General features: G+C 48.4%; 2 protein-coding genes and 1 long non-coding RNA gene across 8 annotated transcripts in view; 2 read left to right on the plus strand and 1 right to left on the minus strand.

The window, feature by feature from the left end:
• Positions 1-23,491, plus strand: part of LOC310664603 — a 404,468-nt gene that overhangs the window by 380,666 nt on the left and 311 nt on the right. The window lies entirely within an intron of this gene.
• The window catches only part of FSCN1 (fascin actin-bundling protein 1), a 333,406-nt gene that overhangs the window by 202,820 nt on the left and 107,095 nt on the right, over positions 1-23,491 (plus strand). The gene's annotated exons all lie outside the window — the stretch shown is intronic.
• DNASE1 (deoxyribonuclease 1) lies at positions 1,334-23,453 on the minus strand (the record flags this gene model as incomplete). Of its 6 annotated transcripts, none has more annotated exons than XM_083413766.1 (10): positions 23,304-23,321; positions 20,648-20,746; positions 18,949-19,105; positions 17,276-17,364; positions 16,844-16,927; positions 14,990-15,105; positions 11,165-11,277; positions 6,530-6,684; positions 4,330-4,426; positions 1,334-2,618 (listed from the first exon to the last, which is right to left on the minus strand). In XM_083413766.1, coding segments are annotated over exons 2-10 (888 nt in total). In that variant the 5' UTR covers positions 20,650-20,746; positions 23,304-23,321. The 6 variants fall into 6 exon arrangements, with proteins under 6 accessions (XP_083269892.1, XP_083269891.1, XP_083269896.1 ...); XM_083413765.1 differs by lacking the exon at positions 23,304-23,321 and adding an exon at positions 22,051-22,146; XM_083413770.1 differs by lacking the exons at positions 18,949-19,105; positions 23,304-23,321 and adding an exon at positions 22,051-22,146.

Consider the following 23,491-nt stretch of genomic DNA (forward strand, 5'->3'; position numbering starts at 1 on the left):
TAAGGAGCAACGCATGAGACAGCGATGTCGCTTCACACCTTCTAGTTACTTCCACACCACAAACTGTTGCAGAAGGCAAGACACCTTTCTGCTGGTCTGAAGCTTTAAAACGGTGCATTATTTTTGGAACTGGGACTTTTATCTGCAGCAGCACATTCAGAAAGTGTAGAAGCAGCAGGTGTCCTACGGAAGCAGGCTGAAATAATGTGACTAAATCAGATCCTGCCGTGTGTTGCAATAGATTTATGAAACACAGGGGGTTGGGCTACCCCAGGGGTCAACAACCTTTTTCAGCCGTGGGCCAGTCCATTGTCCCTCGGAGCTTGGGGGGAGGCGGACTATATTTGGGGGGGGGGGAGAATGGATGAATTCCTATGCCTCACAAATAACCCAGAGACGCATTTTAAATAAGAGGACACATTCTACTCATGTGAAAACACGCTGATTCCCAGACAGTCCGTGGGCCGGATTGAGAAGGCGATTGGGCTGGATCCGGCCCCCAGGCCTTACATGACCCTTTGGATCCCTTCCAACTGTTGCAGGAATTTATGTACAGGTTGGGGGGGTTGCCCCTCCATCAGATATCATGCACATGCAGCCCACTGCCAACATCAGCACAGTCACTTTTGTGACTTTTGTTATTTGTCCCCACAAAACACTTCATCACAGTTTCTTCCTATCAATTCCAAGGGCCTCTGCTGTACAATACCAAATGTAACAATTCACTGATCAATGTATCTGTGTACTGGCTCACTGGGAAAACTTCAGAAATTCATCTAGACATGTGAGCTCAGCTACTCAGCAGCCCCTCTGCCTGAGTGATAATCCCTGGCATCCTGATACCTGAGTGCCAGACAGGTAGCCATTCCAGAAATCACAAACCCAGATGAAGACAAAAGGGTGTGATGAACCTGGCTGGGAAACAGGGAAATGTAAATATCTCTTTTGTTCCACTTGATGGGTGTTTGGTGGAGGGCAAGGGGAACCATGGGGCAGGGTCCAGGATGCTCAGATTCCTGCCACCGGACCTCCCCTTTCATGATGTAGTTTGAGGGAGTGTAACATGGGGATTAGCAGCTAATACAAGTTTGGGAGCTTTTTTGTTGGGGGCTTCCATCTTGTTCCACCTGGTGGCAGGTGGGAGTCCTGTGCCACAGTCTTCAATCAAAACCAAGCCTCCTGGCTGCTGTTTTGCTCTGGTATTCCTGGCTGGTGTCCTTGTTTCTTGTCCAAGGGAGCCCTCAGATTTCTCCGTTAACAGATCTCTACAATTCTATGATTTTATTATTGATGCATTCTCCAGAGTTATATTTTTTTCACACACAGAGAGAAATAAGTTGTACGTTGTGTAATTTATTGTTTTAACGTAACTGAGAGAAGAGGCAGGATGAAACATGCCCGATACAATTTTGTTTTACGGTTCAATACTCTTTTTATTTTGAATTACATATGGGAGTGGGGAGCACCCTCATCGTCTCAGTGCTTGGGGGTCTCTCAGATGCCCACCCAGCCCTGGCGCTAAAGGAACGCTCAGCTGGCAGCCACCCAGTGCCGTTGCTACAACTGCGCAGACCAGGTTATTGTGGTCTTCCTCGGCCTTTGCAAATAGCGGCAGTCCTCCAGGCGCTTGGGACTACAACTCCCAACAGCCCCTCCTGATATGGCTGTGCTGGCAGGGGGCTGATGGGAGTTGTAGTCCCAAGAGAGGCTGGAGGGCAGCAGGTTGCGAAAGGCTGAGTGAGGGCTTGGCAGGACCAGAGTGGACAAAATGGACTCAGCTTGCAAAGCTCTGACATCTTTGTGAGAAAAGAACTCACGGGATGAGAACTGTCATTGGACAGAATGATTTTATTTATTTTTGCTAATTTTCTTAATTACAATTCTTAGAGACCCCGAAAATGGTTAACATTATAAATTATCTCCCATTATTTTTCATTCCTTTTTTTTTTTTAAAGAAGCTCATTCTTGTTCAAATCCTTTAAAACGTTTTTCTTCTTGCTTTACAAATAAAATCAAAGATATCTTGTTCAGTGTTACAAAATCCTCCATTTTGATTTGCCATATTTAATATTTTATATTATTTTAATGAATGTTGAATGTTATTTTATTTGCATAGTGTATATTGTATTATGTGTATTGTCTGATTTATATGATGTTAGCTGCTCTGAGTCTGGCTTTGGCCAGGGAGGGTGTGATACAAATAAAAATTTATTATTATTTTTTATTATTATCTCGCTGAGTTCCCATTTGTCAGATCCATCAGCCCTTGCATAACCCATGATTTTTGGCAATTTGGCAGTTCGTCTTTAGCATCATCATTCACAGCAGCTGGGAAAACATTTGGGTGGAATTAATCCTCTTTTGTTTTGAAGAGGGCTTGGATTTCACGTGCCACAGGAAGGACCGCTTGGAGCCTGGCGTCAGAGGGACCTGGGGGCTTCTCCCAAAACTAAAGCGTGGTCTTTGAATCTGCCCATTTTCTACCCCTGCAGCCGGAGGGCAGAGCTCTGCAGCCCCCTGGGGGGTCTACGCCGGGGGTGCTGCTACATGGGGGTGGAGGAAACGCCGAGAGATTTCAGTGTCACTTCCACGGGGAAATGGTCACTAACAGCCAAGGCCTGGAAAAGAAAGGAAGAAACAGCGGAGTTAGGGGGAAGAGGAGGCTGTCTTGGGGGGGGGGCACGCAGAATCAGAGAGTTGGAAGGAACCCCAGGGGTCATCTAGTCCAACCCGCTGCGACGCAGGAGTCACCGTCAAAGCATTCCTGAGAGAGGGCCATCTAACCTCTGCTTAAAAACCTCCAAGGAAGGAGAGTCCAGGGGAGTCCGTTCCACTGCTGAACGGCTCTTACTATCAGAAAGTTTCTCCTGATGTTGAGTGGGAATCTCCTTTCTGGTAACTTGAAGCCATGGGTTCGAGTCCTACCCTCCAGGGCAGGAGAAAACAAGCTTGCTCCATCCTCCACGTGACAGCCCTTGAGTTATTTGAAGTTGGCACATCTCCTCTCAGCCTCCTCTTTTCCAGGCTAAACGTGGCTGCCAGGTCAGTTCTCTGACTCTTCCAGGCTAAACATTCCCAACTCCCTGAACATTCCCTGTTGTTTGGGGTGAATTCGTTTCTTCCAATGCACACACACACCTCTCGACTGCCCTGTTTCAAATGGGACACCCCTAGAAGAACAGAAGCCAAACCCGGCTTCTGGTTGGATCCCGAAATGTCCTGTTCTTTTGGTCCAGCACTCTGCTGCAAGCCCTTGTGCCAGAGCACTGGGCCAGCAACACTCCTTTTTCAGTCTGGCACTCTGGCGCTCATTTTGGGGGTCTCATGACGGTGGGAAAGATTCCCTTGGGAGGTGGGGGGGGGGGCTCTCCCTCACTGGAGGTTTCCAAGCAGAAGCTGGATGGTCATCTCACGGAGTCCCTGCCATGGGAGCATATTCACCCAGTGCTTTACCAGTTGCGCTGGCTCCCAGTGGAGTATCAGGTCAGGTTTAAGGTGCTGGTTTTGACCTTTAAAGCCCTTTGTGGCTTAGGGCCCTCGTATCTATGGGGCCGCCTCTCCTGGTATGCCCTACAGAGGACCTTCAGGTCCATGAATAATCATAGTTTAGAGGTCCCAGGCCCTAAGGAAGTCAGACTATCCTCCACCAGGGCCAGGGCCTTCTCAGTGATGGCTCCGACCTGGTGGAATGCTCTGTCCCAGGAGACCAGGGCCCTGCAGGATTTAACCTCCTTCTGCAGGGCCTGTAAGACAGAGCTATTCTGCCTGGCTTTCAACTTGAACTTAGCCTGATCTTTTATTCCCCTTCCTTCCCTCCCCTTCCCTTTTTATGAAGATTTCCCGCTCTGGGATCCCACAGCTAATTCTTCCCTGGTCTCCTCGCTGGCCCAAATAGGACTAATTTAGCCAGCTAGCCCTGGGGATCATCTAATGTTTATTGGATGGATTTTCCCCCTAAACTGATTTTTGAATTCTGAATTTATTATTTATGTTTTATACTGTATTTTATGCTGTTTTTTGTTGCATCAATTAAGTGTTTTAAATTTGTTGTTTGCCGCCCTGGGCCTGGTTTTCTGAACCGGGAAGGGCAAGGTATAAACAAAAAATTATTATTATTATTATTATTATTATTATTATTATCTGTCATGGCTGGGTCAGCTGAGATTCCTGCACTGCAGCGGGTCAGACTAGAGGATCCTTGGGGGTCTCTTCCAACTCGAAGATTAAATGATTCTAAGACCAGAGCTCCCCATGCCCAGCCTAGTCACCAGTCACCATCCCTCCCCCCCCCCCTGGGAAACCCGTGAGACTTTTGAAACAGCTGCTCACGTCCTTCTGTTGAAGCTTGAAGGTCTGCTGGAAGTCGTTGACTTGGGCTGAGCCGGGCAGGATGCCGCTTCCGAGTCTGGGGCCAACCGCCACAATCCTGCAAGGCACCACAAGGGCACAGTTACATTTGGGAACCTGCTCCACAGGATGCGAGGGCAGCCCCCACCCCCCACCCTTAGGTGACTTTAAAATGGGTCTGAGCCATCAAGGCTGCGCATCTCCCTCGTCAATAATATCTAGATGCCGCTTCATAGGCAAAAATCCCTAAGCGGTTTACAGAAAACACAGTCAAATAACCTTTGAAAAGCAAAAAATGAGGGGGGCCACTAGGGGCGCATTGGAAGATGGCCGACAATACCATCTCTCTGACCCACACAGGGTAATTAAGAGGCTGTTATGGGAGTAGGCAGCCTCCCTTGTTGCCCCAAGGAAATGGGAAACACTGCCCTTGCCTGCTGTGCCCATAAATCACCCCCAAATTTGAAAGAAGGGGGTGAGGGCACTAGGCAGAATGCCCCCGTGTGGACCTCGGCTCTCCTGGACGCTGTCTCTGATCGCGCACTAGCTGCAGCAATTTGGAATAATTCATTACAAAAGAAGCAAATGCACATATTTCAAGTGAAGAAGGGGAGTGAAGACTGCTAACAGAAGGGACCTCTGTGAAAGAAGACGACGGGTTGGAGCAACAGGAATATTTTACGAAGAAGACATCAAAGACTGGGAATGTCGGCAACAGGACTGGATGGGGGGGGGGACCTTTTTTTCTTTTCTTCTATGTGATTAACCAAGAACCCCCCCCCCTCGTTAGAACCTTCGGTTAACTGACCCAAGCAGGATGATTAAGGACTGTGTGGAAATAAACTTTAACCAAAAGTATGCTTTATGAAGATTGAGTAAAGAACAAGAGCTTTTGGAATGGCGCAGCGATAAATACAGAATCACCATCTTGGCAGGTCTTGCCGAAGGATTTATAACCGGGAGGAGGAATGGATTTGTTTTCAGACTGCATTCCTGGTGAATCTCCTCAGAGGTTGAGAAAGGCAACAGATTTGTGAAGATTAACGGCGCTAAGACTGTTTTGAGTTATGGAAGTGATGTTGTACGGAAAACGTCTGGATATGGCTATTGGATAAAAAAAAAAAAAATCCACACAGGATTACAAACTGTTTTAACCCACTTGTGGAGACTATCAGAGCTCACAAAGAGAAAGAAAACATGTATGAAAATAACAAGAAGAGATGTGGAAAAACAATAAGAAAGGACTGGACAGTACTATGAACATCAAATGGTTAGATTTGTGGATATTAAAAGCAGCAATAAGAAGCAAGAAGATGATTGGATCCCCTCTGGAACTTGAAATATGGGTACCCCCAACAAAAATTTAAAATTTGGCTTTGTAATTTGGAATTTATGTAATTTGGATTGATTTGATGTGATTGGTTGGTTAATAAAAATTATTCTTAAAAAAAAAGAAAAGCAAAAAACAAAATGTATAGACAAAACTGAAGACCAAATTACAAACAACAACAACACAGGGGAGCCATCAATAAAACTTTCAGTTAAAAAGGTAAGGGACCCCTGACCATTAAGTCCAGTCACGGACAACTCCTGGGTTGCGGCGCTCATCTCGCTTTACTGGCCGAGGGAGCCGACATTTGTCCACAGACAGTTCTTCCGGGTCAAGGGGCCAGCATGACTAAGACGCTTCTGGTGAACCAGAGCAGCGCACGGAAATACCATTTACCTTCCCGCCAGAGGGGATTTGAACCGCCAACCTTCCGATCGGCAAGCCCAAGAAGCTCTATAGTTTAGACCACAGCGCCACCTGCATTAACTTTCAGTTAAATCTCAGCAAATAATAAAAAAGAACAATGGGATGAATCTGATTGTTGTCGGCGTCCTCCTGTCTCAAGAGACAATGTAGTATGCCTCCGGGGGTGAAGTCGGTAGAGTATGAGATGGTTAATCTCAGGGTTGTGGGTTCAAGGCCCAAATTGGGCAAAAGATTCCTGCATTGCAGGAGGTTGGAACAGATGACCCTGGTGATCCCTTCCACCTCTATGATTCTATGAGAATCGCAGTGCCTGCTGTGGCTGCAGAGACCAGTAACGCAATACTGCTGCATTGTTTTTGCAGTCCCAAAGTGGGGGGCAGGGGGGAAAGACAAAGAGCCTCCGGGCCCTGGCCTCCTGCCACTCACCTGTCATAGGCACAGTGGGTGCTGGTCACAGTGGTGTCTGCTGTGTCTGGGATGAGCCACTGGAAGGCGCTGTTTGTGCGCAGGCGGATGCGGGGCCAGTCCTCAGGCCGGACGTAGGAGCAGCCAGCGTTGAAGTCTCCCAGGAACAGCATGTTCTGCCAGGAGGAAGAAACAAGCTCAGGAGGCGGTTATGGACCCCAGGAAAGACATGGCTCAGAGTTGAAGCTGACCCTTGGGCAAACAGACACACACACGCATGCCCAATATGAACTGGCCCAGACCCTGCAGTCGTCATCTGAGGCCCGTCTCCATGCGCCCCTCTCCACAAAAGGTCTGGAGGGTTGGCAACGTAAGAGCAGGCCTTCTCTGTGGTGGCTCCTTGTTGGTGCAATGCTTTCCCCAGGGTATTATACACCAGTAAGGTTATATCATCTTACAAAATCTGGAAGTAAGAATTGCTGGAGGAAATGTGGAGTGACTGGAACGTACAGTCATATGTGCTGGGATTGTCTGTTAGTTAATGAATTTTGGAAATAGATTGGTATAGAAATATTGGGAATTGTGGGAAGGAATGTGGAAATAACTAAATTAATGGTTCTTATTACCCTGTGTAGTACAGAGTTAAAAACAAAAGAGGAATGCAAATGGGTAAAGTTGATGGTAATTGCAGCCAGACAGGTTATAGCGAGTAACTGGAAAAATGCAGAAGAGTTAGGGGTGAACCAATGGAGGAAAAAACTGAATAATATTATAATTTTAGAATGCCTAACTGTGAAGATACATAGAATGAAAGGGTTTAAGGTCAGTGCGAAAGAGGAGGATTGGTTTGAGAAGATATTGAATTATTTGAGTAGGTTTGAACAATTTGGGGCAATTAAAATGTTAAAAGTTAAATAAATCTTGTGGAAGGAGGAGTGTTAAGGTATATAGAAGTGTACATATGGTTGATTTGAATATGTTATTATTGAATATGATTGAATATGTATATTATTGAATATTGTATACCCAATGTATCAGCCGCCTGGTGGGTTTCACTGTTTGTGTTTTGGTGGTTGGTAAAAAATAAAGAAGAGGCAGGGGAACCAGAGACCAAATTGCAAACATGCGCTGGATTATGGAGAAAGCTAGAGAGTTCCAGAAAGACATCTACTTCTGCTTCATTGACTATGCAAAAGCCTTTGACTGTGTCGATCACAGCAAACTATGGCAAGTTCTTATAGAAATGGGAGTGCCTGATCACCTCATCTGTCTCCTGAGAAATCTCTATGTGGGACAAGAAGCTACAGTTAGAACTGGATATGGAACAACTGATTGGTTCAAAATTGGGAAAGGAGTACGACAAGGCTGTATTTTGACTCCCTGCTTATTTAACCTATATGCAGAATTCATCATGCGAAAGGCTGGGCTGGATGAATCCCTAGCCGGAATTAAGATTGCTGGAAGAAATATCAACAACCTCAGATATGCAGATGACACAACCTTGATGGCAGAAAGTGAGGAGGAATTAAAAAACCTTTTGTTGAGGGTGAAAGAGGAGAGCGCAAAATATGGTCTGAAGCTCAACATCAAAAAAACGAAGATCATGGCCACTGGTCCCATCACCTCCTGGCAAATAGAAGGGGAGGAAATGGAGGCAGTAAGAGATTTTACTTTCTTGGGCTCCATGATCACTGCAGATGGTGACAGCAGCCACGAAATTAAGAGACGCCTGCTTCTTGGGAGGAAAGCAATGGCAAACCTGGACAGCATTTTGAGAAGTAGAGACATCACCTTGCCAACAAAGGTCCGTATAGTAAAGGCTATGGTTTTCCCAGTAGTGATGTATGGAAGTGAGAGCTGGACCATCAAGAAGGCTGATCGCCGAAGAATTGACGCTTTTGAATTATGGTGCTGGAGGAGACTCTTGAGAGTCCCATGGACTGCAAGAAGATCAAACACATCCATTCTGAAGGAAATCAGCCCTGAGTGCTCACTGGAAGGACAGATCGTGAAGCTGAGGCTCCAATACTTTGGCCACCTCATGAGAAGAGAAGACTCCCTGGAAAAGACCCTGATGTTGGGAAAGATGGAGGGCACAAGGAGAAGGGGACAACAGAGGACGAGATGGTTAGACAGTGTTCTCGAAGCTACAAACATGAATCTGACCAAACTGCGGGTGGCAGTGGAAGACAGGAGTGCCTGGCGTGCTCTGGTCCATGGGGTCACGAAGAGTCGGACACGACTGAACGACTAAACAACAACAACAACAACAACAAATAAAATTTTAAAAAATATTTTTTTAAAAAAAATACTCTCCCCAGGGAGGCTTGCCTGAAATGTCTTTAGGCACCGGGCAAAAACATTCCTCTACTCCCAGGCCTTTGGCTAATTAAACCATTTACGGTGGACAGTTCATTACTCTTATGTGTTTGTGTGCTGCCAACACAAAAAAATAAATATTATTATTACACACACACCCCCATGTCCGTCTGTCATGGATGCCTTAGTTGAGATTTCTGCATTGCAGGCATTTGGACTACATGACACTCAGGGATCCTTCCAACTGTACAGTTCTATGATTTTATTATTCCTTGATATACTCACACACACATAATTAATTGCCTGCCACCCCAATCTCTAAGTGGTGCGAGATCCCAGGGCCCATGGGAATGAGGCACAGTGCAGTCTGTGGTTTCTTTATGATATATGGCTTATTTACATATAAGAACCACACCTGAACCTACGACGGAGGGGTTCGCAGCATTAACATCTCAAGAGGGTCTTGTTTCTCCTATAGCCGCCCACAGACATCGGCCGCTGTGCTCTGACCCTCTCTCCAGCCTGCCGCCTTTACCAGACTGCAACCTTTTTCCTCCAGGTCACATCCCAGCCAATTCTAAAACTCTAAACCCCAGCTTTTGTCATTTTCACTAACTATCTACGTAATTGCTGGAGGAAGGGGCCCACCCACCTGCCCACTTGCTGTCTGGGACAGAGCTCTCTTAAAGCCACTGCCTTCCTTTTCCTCTCCCAGGCTTACGTTTTAACATTTCCCTTGATTAAATTCTAACTCCTACTGGACTGAGGAATTTAGGGGAGTCTGGTACCATGGGATCCAACTCCTAGGGGCCGAGGTACCTTTGACACCCCCCCCCAATACAATATTTGAGGGGGCCGAGTGGGGGCAAAGTTGGTTGTTGTTGTTTCTGTAAGCAGCCAAAAAATGTCATGATTTATTAATAACTGGAGAAACTTTATAATTAGAACACAACCCAAACTGTACATTTTACAATCACATTCTATTTGTAAACAGTTAAAAGCCACTGGCGAATTTTGCATCTCCAGACACAACAGCTAGAATCAAGGCAATGAAATGAGAGCGTCTTTCAGGGCAGTTTTAAAAAAAATTGGTTCCTTTTTTTTAATCCTTGTTTAGGCTTTCATCCTCAAACTAAACAAGCTTCAGGCGGGAGGGGGCAAAGTTGATGGGCATTGCCACTCAAATGGTGTGCGTGCGCCATGTCATGCGATCATTTATGTGGGGCAGGGCTTACCTGCCCCCCCCCCCAATATTTTATTCAAGTTGGCACCCCTGTCTGCTACCCACAAAATCGTATACCGAATTTTTCGCTCCATAAGACACACCTAATTTTTAGAGCTCTCCTCCCAAGGAGGCTGTGATTCAGAATATATTTTTTTCTTGTTTTCCTCCTCTAAAAACTGGGTGTGTGTGCAAAGGAGAGGCAGCAGCGAAGGGGAGAAATTGCAGACGTCGCCTGAGGAGTTTGGGTGAAAGGGACGGAGAGGGGGAGGCTGGAAAAGGGGCCTGTGCTGCTTGGGGAGGGGGAGAAAAAAGTGGGGAGAAGGAAAACCTTCCAAGCCTCCGCGGGGATCGCTCTCCTCCCGAGGAGGCTGTGATTCATAATATATTTTTTTCTTGTTTCCCTCCTCTAAAGACTAGGTGCGTCTTATGGTCAGGTGCATCTTATGGAGCAAAAAATGAGGTCTGCGGTTTTGTGGACCACCTCCCACCCTCAGGACATTGGTGGCTCCTTAAAGATGAGCAAATCATCTCCGTCCCTTTCGCCCAATCTCCTCAGGCAACGCCTGCAATTTCTCCTTTTCGCTGCTGCCTCTCCTTTGCCCTCTCCCGTGACTCTCCACTTGCGGCAACCTACCTCCCCTCCCTTCGCCCCGCTTCTCAGTCCCCCTCCTCTCCATCCTCTTTCTTTCCTCTCACAGCAGCTGCCTCTTCTCGCCATCCTCCAGCCAACATCCCCGGAGCCATCAGGGGAAAGGGGAGGCCGTCGGCAAAGCCCCTCTCAAAGAGAGCAGCCCGGGAGTGCCAGGCGGTGTCGCACAGCCTGCCTGCCGCTCCCAAACCTTCCCGGGGCTTCAGGGGGAAGGGGAGGCTGCCAGCAACCCGGGAGGGCAGGGCAACGGCGTGCGCCGCACTCGGGCGATTTGGCTCCAGGGACCACACATTTGCTCCATTCGCTCACATTCGCTTTTTAGGAGGAAAAAAGTGTGCCTTATGGAGCGAAAAATACGGTACATATAAGTGGGACTGGGGTCTAATCTCCACAATGCCCCCGATATTTCTCAAGCAACCACCGGTGTCAAGCAAAAGTCACCACTTTGTGGGAGGGCACTTACATCTGTCCCCCACTTATCTCTCACATCCAGGAAGACGTCGTAGAGGGCATCTATCTCAGCCACTGCTTCTTCGGGAGCGGCATGTAGAGGCACCAGGATCAGTTCCCCCACCTCTGAGGGAGAAGTCGCAGTTAAGAACATCCAAGGAGCAACTGCTGGGTCAGACCCACGGCCCACCCCCCTCCAGCATCCCCTTCACCTGGAGGTCAACCAGACACACACACACACACACACACGGAAACCAGCAAGCAGGATTCAAGCACCAAAACCCTGTCCCATGGTTTCCTGCAATCAGGATTCATAAGCATTGCTGCCTCCATCTGGGGACACAGAGAATGGCTTCTCTCCCCCCCCCCATGCCTTCTCCTCCCTTCCCCTGGCTGTGCCAGACTCTTGCCCCTGTAATAAGAAACTTTAAGGTCTTAGATGCTTAGATGTATAATAAATGTTCATAAATGTATGCTGCAAGCACGTACATAGATCGGCACAGGAAGACCAACCTGAAACCATTCTGACTCCCAAACTGACCAAGGAGGGAGGAGGTCAGGGAGCCTTCCCATTGTCTCAGGAATTGGGAAAACACCATCTCAAAGGAATGGCCAGACTACCAGGAAAGGCAATCAGATAAGGCATTATCAGATAACCTGGCAGACAGGAAACCATCAACATTCAAATTTCTGTTGTAGACCACCTTTTCTGTGATGTAGGTATGATGTTTGTGGGGGGTGGTCTTGGGTTACACCCCTTCTGGGATGTATGTATGATGTTTCTGGGGGTGGTCTTGATCTACAGGGTGGCAATTTTAAAAGTCTATCTAGAAGCAGTGGCGTAGCGTGGGTTGTCAGCACCCGGGGCAAGGCAAGTAATTTGCGCCCCCTAACCCGGGGCAAGGCAAGTAATTTGCGCCCCCCCCCCGCTGCACTGTCCCTCCCCCAGATAGTCCCTCGCTCTCTCTCCGCACCGCACCGCACGCCTGGCACCCTCCCCTCCACAGTGGGCAGCGACCCGGTGGCTCGGATCGGATTCGCACAGCCAGCACTGCAGTGAGAGAGAGTGAGTGAACCAGGTAGGGGCAGAGAGCTGTGAGTGCGAGCGCGCAGTGGCATAGCGTGGGTTTTCTGAGCTTGCACAGAGTGCTTTTCCTCCCTATGGGCAGAGCCAGCTTGCTCCTAAATACCTGAGCTCTATAGTTAGAGACTCACCATTTCCCCAGTTGGCTTGGCCCCCAATTTCTCTTACTATAGAATTTGGGGCTGGTGGTGGAGGAAATCATTATTCTTCCCCCTTGCTACCCCCCCCCCAAAGCATAAGAGAGGGACTCCCAAGAAGGTGAAGCGGGATTTCACCCCAGGGTATCTCGGAAGCCCCTCCAGGCAGCGACGCTTCCACCCCCTGGAAACAGCAGGAAGGGAGAGCGCTCTTGTGCCCCGGTCCTGCTTTGAGTGCTTCTCATTGACACGTCTGCTTGGCCCCTCTAGATGGGCCCTTGTGGCCTTGATCCAGTATCCGGGTCCTTCTTCGGAAAGAGCGAGCGCCTCCTAAGCATGTGCAGAGCGCCTCCCTCCGCCCTCGCCACGCGGCGCTCAGCCTGCGTGTGGGCAGGCCCTTTGCGTCACACGCGCTTGGCAATCCCCGGCACCTCTCCTCTCCTCTCTCTCTCCCTGGAGAAATGAAGCAGTGACCCGACAAGGAGTAGCAAAGGATGGCCGTGTTTCGTCCCTGATTCGGATGAGATCAAGGCGCCGGCAACGGGAAGGAGGCGGGGGAGAAACAGGAGCAGGCCAGCCAGGGCTGCTCCAGACCCCTGATCTCTCCCATCGCCGCTGGAGGGGTCATGGAGGCACTGAGCCCGGGAGGCGGGCAGCCAGCCAGGGCGCACGCACCTACCCCACCTCGCTGCGCCCAGGCGCGCTGCTCTCTCCAGCTTCCTCCCTGCCGGGCCAGCGGCTCCGCCTCCACCTCTTCCTTTGCCTCTTTGAGCCGCTTAATTCCCAGCAAGCGATTAGCAGGCTCGGATTGGATCCTGCGGCAGGCAGGCGGCGCCTCCACCTCCTCCTCCTCCCGGCTTTGCTGCTCCACCTCCTCCTCCTCCCGGCTTTGCTGCTGCTGCTGCGTGGCTCTTTTCCCTCCACTGGTGAGGTTCCCGCTTCCTCGAGGGGAGCCGGCCAAACGGAGACGACGACCCCCCACCCCAGCCAAGCCTCGATTGCTTGTCCCTTCCCTCTGGACTTGCACCCCCCCAAATGTTGCGCCCGGTGCGGCTCGCACCCCTGGCACCCCCCACGCTACGCCACTGTCTAGAAGCTTTCACACCATAGTTCTGGGTTCCTCCTCCCTCCTGCGTGTGGTGAGTGAGGACCCTGTTGCAACAGAGTAATAAAGATCAGGCTAACAGCTGCTTTGCTTCTCAATATTCTCTGGTTGGCCTCTGTTGTTTTCTCCTACCAATAGGGAACTCTATATGGGCTCTTGGATACCCCATAAGGGGAAAAGGGCAGATTTTTTATTGTTTACAACACCCCAAAGCCACGATCCGAGTGTGGGATGTAATCCACTGAGAGCAGTCAAATGCAACATTCCTTGTTTTCCTAGAGTGGACATGCAAGGGGATGTTTGGTCCAGCCAGTCAAAACTTCGTGTTCCACCTGGCCTGAAGCATCCTTCCTTGCATGCGACTAGTGAGTGGGCATGACCTTTCCAGACCTGGGAAAAGGCCAAGTCACGCAGCTACCTCCCTCTCTTTTCCATCTTCTTTTCGTCCTGCAAACTTCCTGGAATGAACTGCTGGCTGCCAGCCAAGCAGTCCCCCAGGTCATCTCCATTATGGGATAAACCTGTTTATATAAGTTTGTAACTTTAAGCCTTAATCCTGCCTGCAGGGATCACACTGCGCTCTGCTGATCGCGAGCAAACTTTATTCTTATTGCTTCTTTATTGCTTTTGGACAAGCCATAAAATTATTAGCAGGGGGGGAAATTATTAGCAGGAATTTTTTTTTTATAATGAATGATTTTAGAGTATTGTGTTGTGTTGTACTGTTGTACTGTTTTATTGTTGTTAGCCGCCCTGAGCTCGGCTTCGGCTGGGGAGGGCGGGATATAAATAAAAATTTTTATTATTATTATTATTATTATTATTATTAAAATTAAAGCATTCAAAAAACCAAGAGCACCAATAAACTAAAAACACATTAGCCTGCTGGATATCTTGGCAAACTTGCCAATAACATAAAGTCCCGACCAGAGAAGAATGGTAGATGAAGTTGATGCATTATGCAGAATTGGCAAAAACGATCAAAAATCAGGAAGACCAAAATTTTAACAAAGACTGGGGAAATTTTATAATTTATATTAAAAACCATTGTAAACAGTTAAAATTGTTAGTAGGATTGGAATAACACTTGTAGTTTAATGGTGAAATTTTGATATAATGGAGATGTGAAAGATTTGGATTATTATAAAAGATGCAGGAGAGAATGATTAATAATAGGACCCACAAAAGGAAGGAGGGAAGTCCGGGAGATTCTATGGAATCTCGTCTATATGTTGTGTGTTGGATATGTGATTGTAAAACTGTAATTTGAAAAACCAAATAAATAAATTTTTAAAAAACAAAATAAGTTTTCAGCAGGTGCTGAAAAGAGTGCAGCGAAGCCGCCTGCCTGATATCAAGAGGCAAGGAGTTCCAAAGGGTAGATTCCACCTCACTGAAAGACTGATTTCTTGCAGATGCGGAATGAGTGTTATGTGGCAGGGCCAGTTTCTCCTCTCCCTGGGCTGCCCTGTCGGCTGCATCAGCTGAGAGGGGGAGGCGGGGGCTGCTTACGCGTCTGAGGTGCCGCAAATTTCACAACGAAGGGCTCCCGACTGAAGGTGTCGTTCCCGCAGGGCTCACAGCCATCGTCGTAATAGTAGCTGTCCAGGAGAATGACATTGTCCTCCCTGTGTGGAGAGAAGGAGGAGGAGGAGAGAGGCAGGGCCTTGCTTGGGTCCCTTGCAAGTGATGGGCAGAGACTGTGGCCACCAAAGGGAGAAGGTGACAGTTTGCAACAAAGTCTGGGAGAGGCACCCTGGGCATCTCCACGTCCTGGGAGACCTGTGCCACCTTAAGGGCAAACAAATTACACCATGGCACAAGAGTTCACGCATTACAGCAGCTAACGAGGGTGGGAAGTGAAACATCTCAATGGTGGGCTGGGAAGTCATTTTCAAATTTGTGTTAAATTAGAATTAAAGTGATGTTGAATTTGTTTAAAAAACTGAAAAGCAATAAAAATTAATGGGCAAAAAAAAAGAGAGATTTTGTTGAATAGTGGGTAGACATGGCAGACGACACAGTGATTTCTCCAAAGCAGCTCTTTATTTTGTAAGCTGGAACAGAACTGAACAGCAAACAGCTCAGCCGGCCAGCTTTTATAGGCAGCCGGCTGTCAACATTGTAGCAACAACAACCCAGGGTTTCCCGGCTAAAATAACTAACGTGGACCTGAGTGAAAACTATCTACAGTATCCCCCTGCTGGCCCAGGGTGAGAACTTCAGTACATAACAGATTTCACAGATTATAGTCCACTGCACCAGAGTCCTAGTTATCCCGGATTCCTGGTACACACACAGTTGGGGCTGGAGGTGGGGGTTATTATTATTATTAATTTATTCCCTCCCTTCATCCTAAGGTCCCAGGGTGGGTTACAACATTACAAGGCAACATCACACCACAATGTTAGAAAACAGTTTAGAACTTTATGTTGCAGCCTTTTAAGCTCCTTTGCTCCCAGATGGGTACCAGCCAGCTGCCTCTGGGAGGCAAACACAAAATATGTAATTACAGTGCAATCACACCTTATGCGGGGATTCCGTTCCATGGGCTCCGCATATATGCAAAAGTTTGCATATTCAAACCCTTGGAAGCATCCTCATGTGAGTTCCCTGTGGCTTCTGGAGGCGGCACGTGAGAGTTTCTCACCCCACCCTCACCAAGCGAGGCAGAGAGCTCAAAAGTTATTCTTCCACAGGGAAAGCCCGCTATGAAAATAACTTTTGAGCTCTCTTCCTTGCTTGCATTTAACATGTGGGATTTAAACCAGACGGCCTTCAACCGTATATGGTTGAAAACGTGTGAGTTAAATGCACATTAATAGCCATCGTGCTTTGTAACTGCCTGTATTTTCCTGCAATGCCTTCCCTTATATTTACAGTTCCTCACCACCAGCAATGTAAAGCTATCTACCTGCCACTCAGGACCCCACGTCCTGCATCTGATGAAAGTTTCTGCCATAACACGTTTGTTGTTGTTAAGGTACTGCACAGGACTGTTTTGCTGCTGAAGAGTCACATGGTTGCTGTTAAGTTGTGGGTGAATATATCAGACCACACAGCAATTCTTCAAACAGCTTTTGTTTATTCACAGGCCAGAACAGAACTGAAGGGTTCAGCCAGCCTGCTTATATAGAGCTCCACTACCACGCAACAGTAACCACTTTCTGTAACTATCCAATCACTGAACGTCACTTTCAATCCCTTATTTGGATATGTGGACCTGAGTGAAAACTATCTACAGTATCCCCCTGCTGGCCCAGGGTGGGAACTTCAGTACATAACAGTTGCTGCTGCCCCTCTGGAAATCTCCCCTCCAGTGATGCTCCCCCCCCTTACATCCTGGGCTCTGCTTGAGGTTCTCACCTGTAAACAAAGAGGTACTGCTCCTTGTAGCTGTTGCGACCCAAAGGCTTGCTGACCACATAGCTGTATGGATGTGGTGATGCCCTAAAAGGGAAGATTAGCAATGAAATATATTCAATTTGCCTGACTCTGGGCAAATACAGGAAGAACACAGAAAGTGGGTTGGTAATCTGCGGTGTTGCCTCTTGCTTCAAGAGCTGCCATCTCACTTATCCCAACAGCTGCTGCAATATTCCCCTTTTTGGGTGTGCGGTTGCTGGGGCAAAATTCCAAGGATTTTTCTCTTCCTGGAGAAAAAGGGACTTTGCCAGGCCTTGTCATCCTTACCACCCTCCCAGTCTCCCCCAATCCTGGAGTGCTTTGATCGAATAAGTTTTGATTGCACCTAAAAGCCACCCAATCTCTAGATCCCCTTTTTCAAAAAAACCTCACTGGTTCAGTTGGTTCATCAGCTTTTTCACTGCGCTCAGGTCGGCATCTCGGACCTCCTGGATGAGGGTGATGTCATACAAGAACAAAATCTGTAAGGAGGCAGAGCAGAGAGAATTTCACCAGCTTCAGGACTCAGGCTTGGATGAAGGTGAGGAGCTGGGTGTGGAAAAAGAGAAGGTGAGCAGCGAGGAAAGGTAGGGATATTCTGGTATGTTGTGGGTTTGTGGCAGGTCAGTCTAGATGATGCCCTGAGTCCCTTCTAGTTCTGTACCCAGTGAGGTTAAAGCTGACAAGAGGAGTTTGATGAACTAGTTAGACCAGTTGCTTTGTAAGACAGTGGCCTTAGCATCCCAAAAAGAGTGAGCTGGATTGCAAGAGCTACAACTAAGTGAGGGTGCCCTCCAGGAAGCTTCCCCCTCCCTCACCTAAATGGTAGATACAAGGTAAAAGGTGAAGGACCCCTAGATGGTTAAGTCCAGTCAAAGGCGACTGTGGGGTTGTGGCGCTCATCTCGCTTTCAGGCCTAGGGAGCCGGCGTTTGTCCACAGACAGCTTTCCAGGTCATGTGGCCAGCAGGACTAAACTGCTTCTGGCACAATGGGACACCGTGACGGAAACCAGAGTGCATGGAAATGCTGTTTACCTTCCCACTGCAGCAGTACCTATTCATCTACTGGTACTGGTGTACTTTCAAATTGCTAACTTGGCAGGAGCTGGGACTGAGCAATGGGAGCTCACTCCGTCTCGGGGATTCAGACTGCTGACCTTCTGATCAGCAAGCCCAAGAGGCTCAGTGGTTTAGACCACAGCGCCACCCACACCCCTTTCAGGCTGAGGAAGCTGGCGTTTGTCAACAGACAACTTTCCGGGTTGTAGACAGAGGAACAATAGCCAGGTAAGTGTGAGCAGAAAGCAGGCTGACACACAGACCCGTTTGCCCTGTGCTGGATCCAAAGCTGTGATTAATGGAGAAGCAAGATCTGTTGGGGCATTAATGCTGTGATCCCCTATGCTCAAGCTGCAAAAATGTGTAAATAAAACCATACAGTATGTCCTAAAGACACCACTGTCTCCACTGACTTTCGTTCCAAGGAAAGGGAACCCTGAATAAGTGCCTGGAGCCCCTGGATTGGGGTGGCAAGTGACAGCTATCTTCTATGAACATAGAAAATGAGATTGTCGGGGACCATAAACCCCAGCCTGATTGCTAACAGCAAGTGCGGAAAGTTTCCAAGCAGTGGCGTAGCGTGGGTTGTCAACACCCGGGGCAAGGCAAGTAATTTGCGCCCCCCGCTGCACTGTCCCTCCCCCAGATAGTCCCTCGCTCTCTCTCCGCACCGCACCCCATGCCTGGCACACCCCCCACACACACAGTGGGCGGCGACCCAGCGGCTCAGATCGGATTTGCACAGCCAGCACTGCAGTGAGAGAGAGTGAGTGAGCCAGGTAGGGGCAGAGAGCTGCGAGTGCGAGCGCGCCCCCCCAGATGTTGCGCCCGGTGCGGCTGGCCCCCCCTGCACCCCCCACGCTACGCCACTGTTTCCAAGGGTCCATGGAGCATGTCTGCACAATGTGAAGCCGTAAAGATTGCTTCTTTGGAGGAGCTCAGCCGAAAGCGTTTGAACGAGGACCCCTGGGATAAGTGTCTCCCCTTGGAGGTCAGATGGACTCACGCTGACGATGAAGTCTGTGACGGTCTGATTGGACAGCTTGCTGTCTCCAAAGGTTCTGATGTTGAAAGCACCGACCCTCAAGCAGAGGGTGGGCTGCAGGAGGTGGGCTGCCATGCTAAGGAAGGCCAGCAGAGGCACTGATGTCATGGTCCTTCTCCTGCGCAGAGAGAGATTCGATCCTGCTGGTTAGAACCCTTGGGAGGAGGAGGAGAGGCAGACCCCCCTTCCTTCAACTCCTGCCTTCTGCCAGAACTTTGCTGTGCCTCAAAATTCTAAATTAATTCTGGAACCGGAGTGTATGCAGTTAGCCACAGCTCCCAGTGCCTTCACAGTTCACTGAAGTTTTCCCTCTCCCCCCACACCCCATATTCCTGATATTCTGCACGCCCTTCAAAAAAAGAAATCTGGGTGTGATTGTACATTCTGGTGCCACCTTGAGTCTTTCACTGTGGAGCCTTCACAACTCCAGAGCAGGTGCTCTTGCGCATCAGCAGAACGCAAACGGAATCTCGATATACCTGCCCATACATTTGCACCTCGGTTGCTTCTGCAGTGCTTTGCTAAATCGCATGGGGTGTGCGCACTGATAATGATGAGGGAAGGGAAAGGCACAGGTGAACAGCTGGTGCCAAACTGCACAGCCTGAGCACTCAATGAAAAATTGGGGAGGTGGGGAATTAAATGGAGGGCTCCCAGTGTGTTGGCACCAGTTTGGGAATGAGACAGACTGATGAAGATGATGGACTATGCCAAAATGGCAAAACTGACCGGGAGAATCAGAGACCAGGACGAGAAGAAGATTAGGAGAAAATGGGGGGGGGGGGTTGTATAGTTCATTTAAAAGAACATTGTAAATAATTAAAAACTTTGGCAGGATTAGAGTAATACTTGTAAAAGACAAAATATAACGGAAAAGTTAATAATAGATACAATAAATTGGAAGAAAAGGAATATGTTGAATAAAAAGGGACGGACAAGGGAAACCAGAAAGAGGCAGGGAGGAGTCAAGAGATTCTGAGAATCCTAAATGTAAAGGTAATTGATATGTTTAAATTGAAATGTGTAATGTAAAATTTAATAAAAAATATTTTTATTTTTATTTTTAAAAGGGAATGAGACCGACTGGGGAATTGGGAATGCCAAAATCCAGGAAGAAAGGCAGGTGATAAATTTGAATGCATCCTTCCTTACACACACACAGCACACACAAACCCAGGTATCTGTCAGAGGAAAACAGTTCTGCTTGCTTGGAGTGAGGCACAGACACAAAGACAATAAGCAGCGTGAGCCATTTTCATGGGGATCACAGGCAGGTAATCCAACACACACCCCCCAAGTATGTCTGAAACACTAAGCTTAGAAACAGACATATCCCTGTAGATCCTAGAATGAACACGTTCATATTGCACTATGCCACTAACCTGTACCTGTTTCTTTATCACAGAGCATCTGTGGAAATGGAAGGGAAACTACCAAAATCCAACACAAGCAGAAAGGTCCGGTTTCTGTGTCACCTGGCCCCCAAAGGCCGGCGAAAGAGCTGCAAGAGGCTGGAGAGCTGCTACAAATTCTGTCCCCCAAAAAAACTTTAAAGAGGAAACTGGGCAGGTGCCAAAGGAGGGAGCCCTGTCCGTGCCCTGACCCTCCAACCGGACCCAGCTCTCAGCCACCCAGACCCCTCCAAGCCGGAAGCTCTTACATGTTTCCTGAAGGTTGTGGCCCCGCTTCCGAGCTGCTAGAGCTGACTTGGGTCTCTGCGCTCTCCCTCCAGGCACACTTCAGCGAAGGTCACCTTTTCCTGGTGAAAGACATTATTGTTTCTTGGGTGGAGGCGGGGGAAGGCTTCATAGAATCCTAGAGTTGGAAGAGACCACAAGGGCCATCGAGTCCAACCCCCTGCCAAGCAGGAAACACCATCAGAGCACTCCTGACATATGGTTGTCAAGCCTCTGCTTAAAGACCTCCAAAGAAGGAGACTCCACCACACTCCTTGGCAGCAAATTCCACTGTCTAACGGCTCTTACTGTCAGGAAGTTCTTCCTAATGTTTAGGTGGAATCTTCTTTCCTGTAGTTTGGATCCATTGCTCTGTGTCCGCTTCTCTGGAGCAGCAGAAAACAACCTTTCTCCCTCCTCTATGTGACATCCTTTTATATATTTGAACATGGCTATCCTATCACCCCTTAACCTCCTCTTCTCCAGGCTAAACATGCCCAGCTCCCTTAGCCGTTCCTCATAAGGCATCGTTTCAAGGCCTTTGACCATTTTGGTTGCCCTCCTCTGGACACGTTCCAGTTTGTCAGTGTCCTTCTTGAACTGTGGTGCCCAGAACTGGACACAGTACTCCAGGTGAGGTCTGACCAGAGCAGAATACAGTGGCACTATTACTTCCCTTGATCTAGATGCCATACTCCTATTGATGCAGCCCAGAATTGCATTCGCTTTTTTAGCTGCCGCGTCAGCTAATTCAGCTAATTCCTCTTTCTCCCTTTGGGTCCCTTGTGTTTTCCAGGGCACCAGAGCCACTCCTGGGCCAGGGCCATAAATTGTGAGGTGGGGCAGGGGCACTCATGCTCAGAATCATTCCTTTTTCCTTCCTTCTTTGTCCCCTCCGAATAAAGGGGTCGTAAACCCCTGTGTCAGACAGAATAGGGAGAGGCAGACGTGGTCAAGGCAGCAAGGTCAAGACGATGCCCAAAAAATCAAGGGCTTTGCTTGCAAGCCCTGAGCCTTTTGTGCTGGACCCCAAATCTTCTGCCCCCAATTTTCTTGTCACCTTACAACACACACACACACCTTGTACTTTTCTCGCAGGGCAGTTGGGCTATGAAGCGCTGTGCCAGTGAGCTGCCCCACCCAGCCGCCCACTGTCTTAATTTTCTCAGAAAGCTAAATCTGCACAAACTGTAAGCAGGTGTGCGCCATATGCCCAGAGCTTTTCCCCCAAAGGACTTAGCAATGTCCCTGATGCTGGGAATGGCAGGCTCTCATCCACATCCATGGTGTGTCCTTCTGTTGCTGTATATTATCTGCATCAAGGAAGTCTTGCCCTCAGAGAAAACTGAAATCCAAGTGGAAGACAGATTGCATCGGGTCTCTTTACCTTCGCCGTTCCCGATCGTTTGGAGATGGTCCATGCACCCACGCTTTCTTAAAACTCTTCACAGCCGTGACCTTGCCAGCTGTTTACTTAGTATTATATTTGTACAGGTGTATGGGAGACATATGGCCACTTTCCGAGTAGCTGGGTACGGTGTGGGGCTTTTATTGTTCTTGTTTTTCAAAATTGCTCCTCTTGCAGCAGATAAGAGTCACAATGGAAGTTTCCACAAACGCAGCCAGCATTCCGTCTGGCTGCAGAAACATCACCCAGCTGATACTGGACACCAAGAATAGCCCAAATAAATTGGTTTGCACTTCAAAAACTAGCCTTCAAGTAGACCTGCACAAAGGTGAATGCCCCTGGAAGGGTGTGTTCAGGGAAATAAAAGCAATAATGGGGCAAAATGAGATCAAATGTCCAAAGTTGGCATTACTTACCCTTTATTTGGGAGATAATACTGTTATGAATTTGGGAGTGCCAGACTCCTCTAATCCCTGGATGTAGCAAGTTTTAAAATCAAATTAAAGCTAATAAAGCCAGGGAACCAGGCAGAGTGCCTTCTCAGTAATGATGCCCACACTGTGGAATGCCCTCCCATCAGATATCAAGGTGATGAGTAACTGTACAGTCGTACCTTGGTTGTTGAATGCCTTGGTACTCATACGTTTCGGCTCTCAAACGATCGAAACCCAGAAGTGAGTGTTCTGGTTTTTGAACGTTCTTTTGGAATCTGAACGTCCGATGCGGCTTCTGCTATTGTTTCTGGCATGCCTGCACAATTGGAAGCCAATTGGAAGCTGTGCCTTGGTTTCCGAACGTTTCAGAAATTGAATGGACTTCCAGAACACATTCTGTTCGAAAATCAAGGTACGACTATATAACCTTAGAAGACATCTGAAGGCAGCCCTGTATAAGGAAGCTTTTTAAGGGTTAATGTTTTATATATGTTGGAAGCCCAGTCAAGAGTGCTGGGGCACCCTAGTCAGATGGGCAGGGTACAAACAAACAAACAAACATTATTTCTTCTTCCTGCGTTGGGGTGATTGCCTGGGAGATGGGCCATTAGGAGAACAAAGGATCAAGGGGGATCGGTGTGAGACCGCAAATGGGTGTCCCCCTCCCCCAACAGATAAAGTCAGGGTTCAATATCAGTTCAAGATTCAAGGCGCCCCAGATGAAGGTCTGCCACTGGATAGTTCTGGGCTTGAAGCCCAGCTGCACAGCTGTATCAAACGCAGCAAAGTGACCCTTACCTGTGTGGAGCTTGAGCAAGCAGCAGGATTCTCATGCCACGCATTGCAATGTGCAAGCGGGCTAAATGCACAGGCTTTGCCATGCTGTATGCAGAGCTCGAGTCCCTCCAACGTGGCCTGCTGCATCCAGGGCCCAGGGGCTGCCAACTTGGCACCCTCCAGAGGCCGTTGGGTTTTTTGACTACCTG

This window comes from Podarcis tiliguerta (genome assembly GCF_965153285.1).
Source record: "Podarcis tiliguerta genome assembly, chromosome: 14".
In the NCBI taxonomy this organism is placed as follows: Eukaryota; Metazoa; Chordata; class Lepidosauria; order Squamata; family Lacertidae; genus Podarcis; species Podarcis tiliguerta.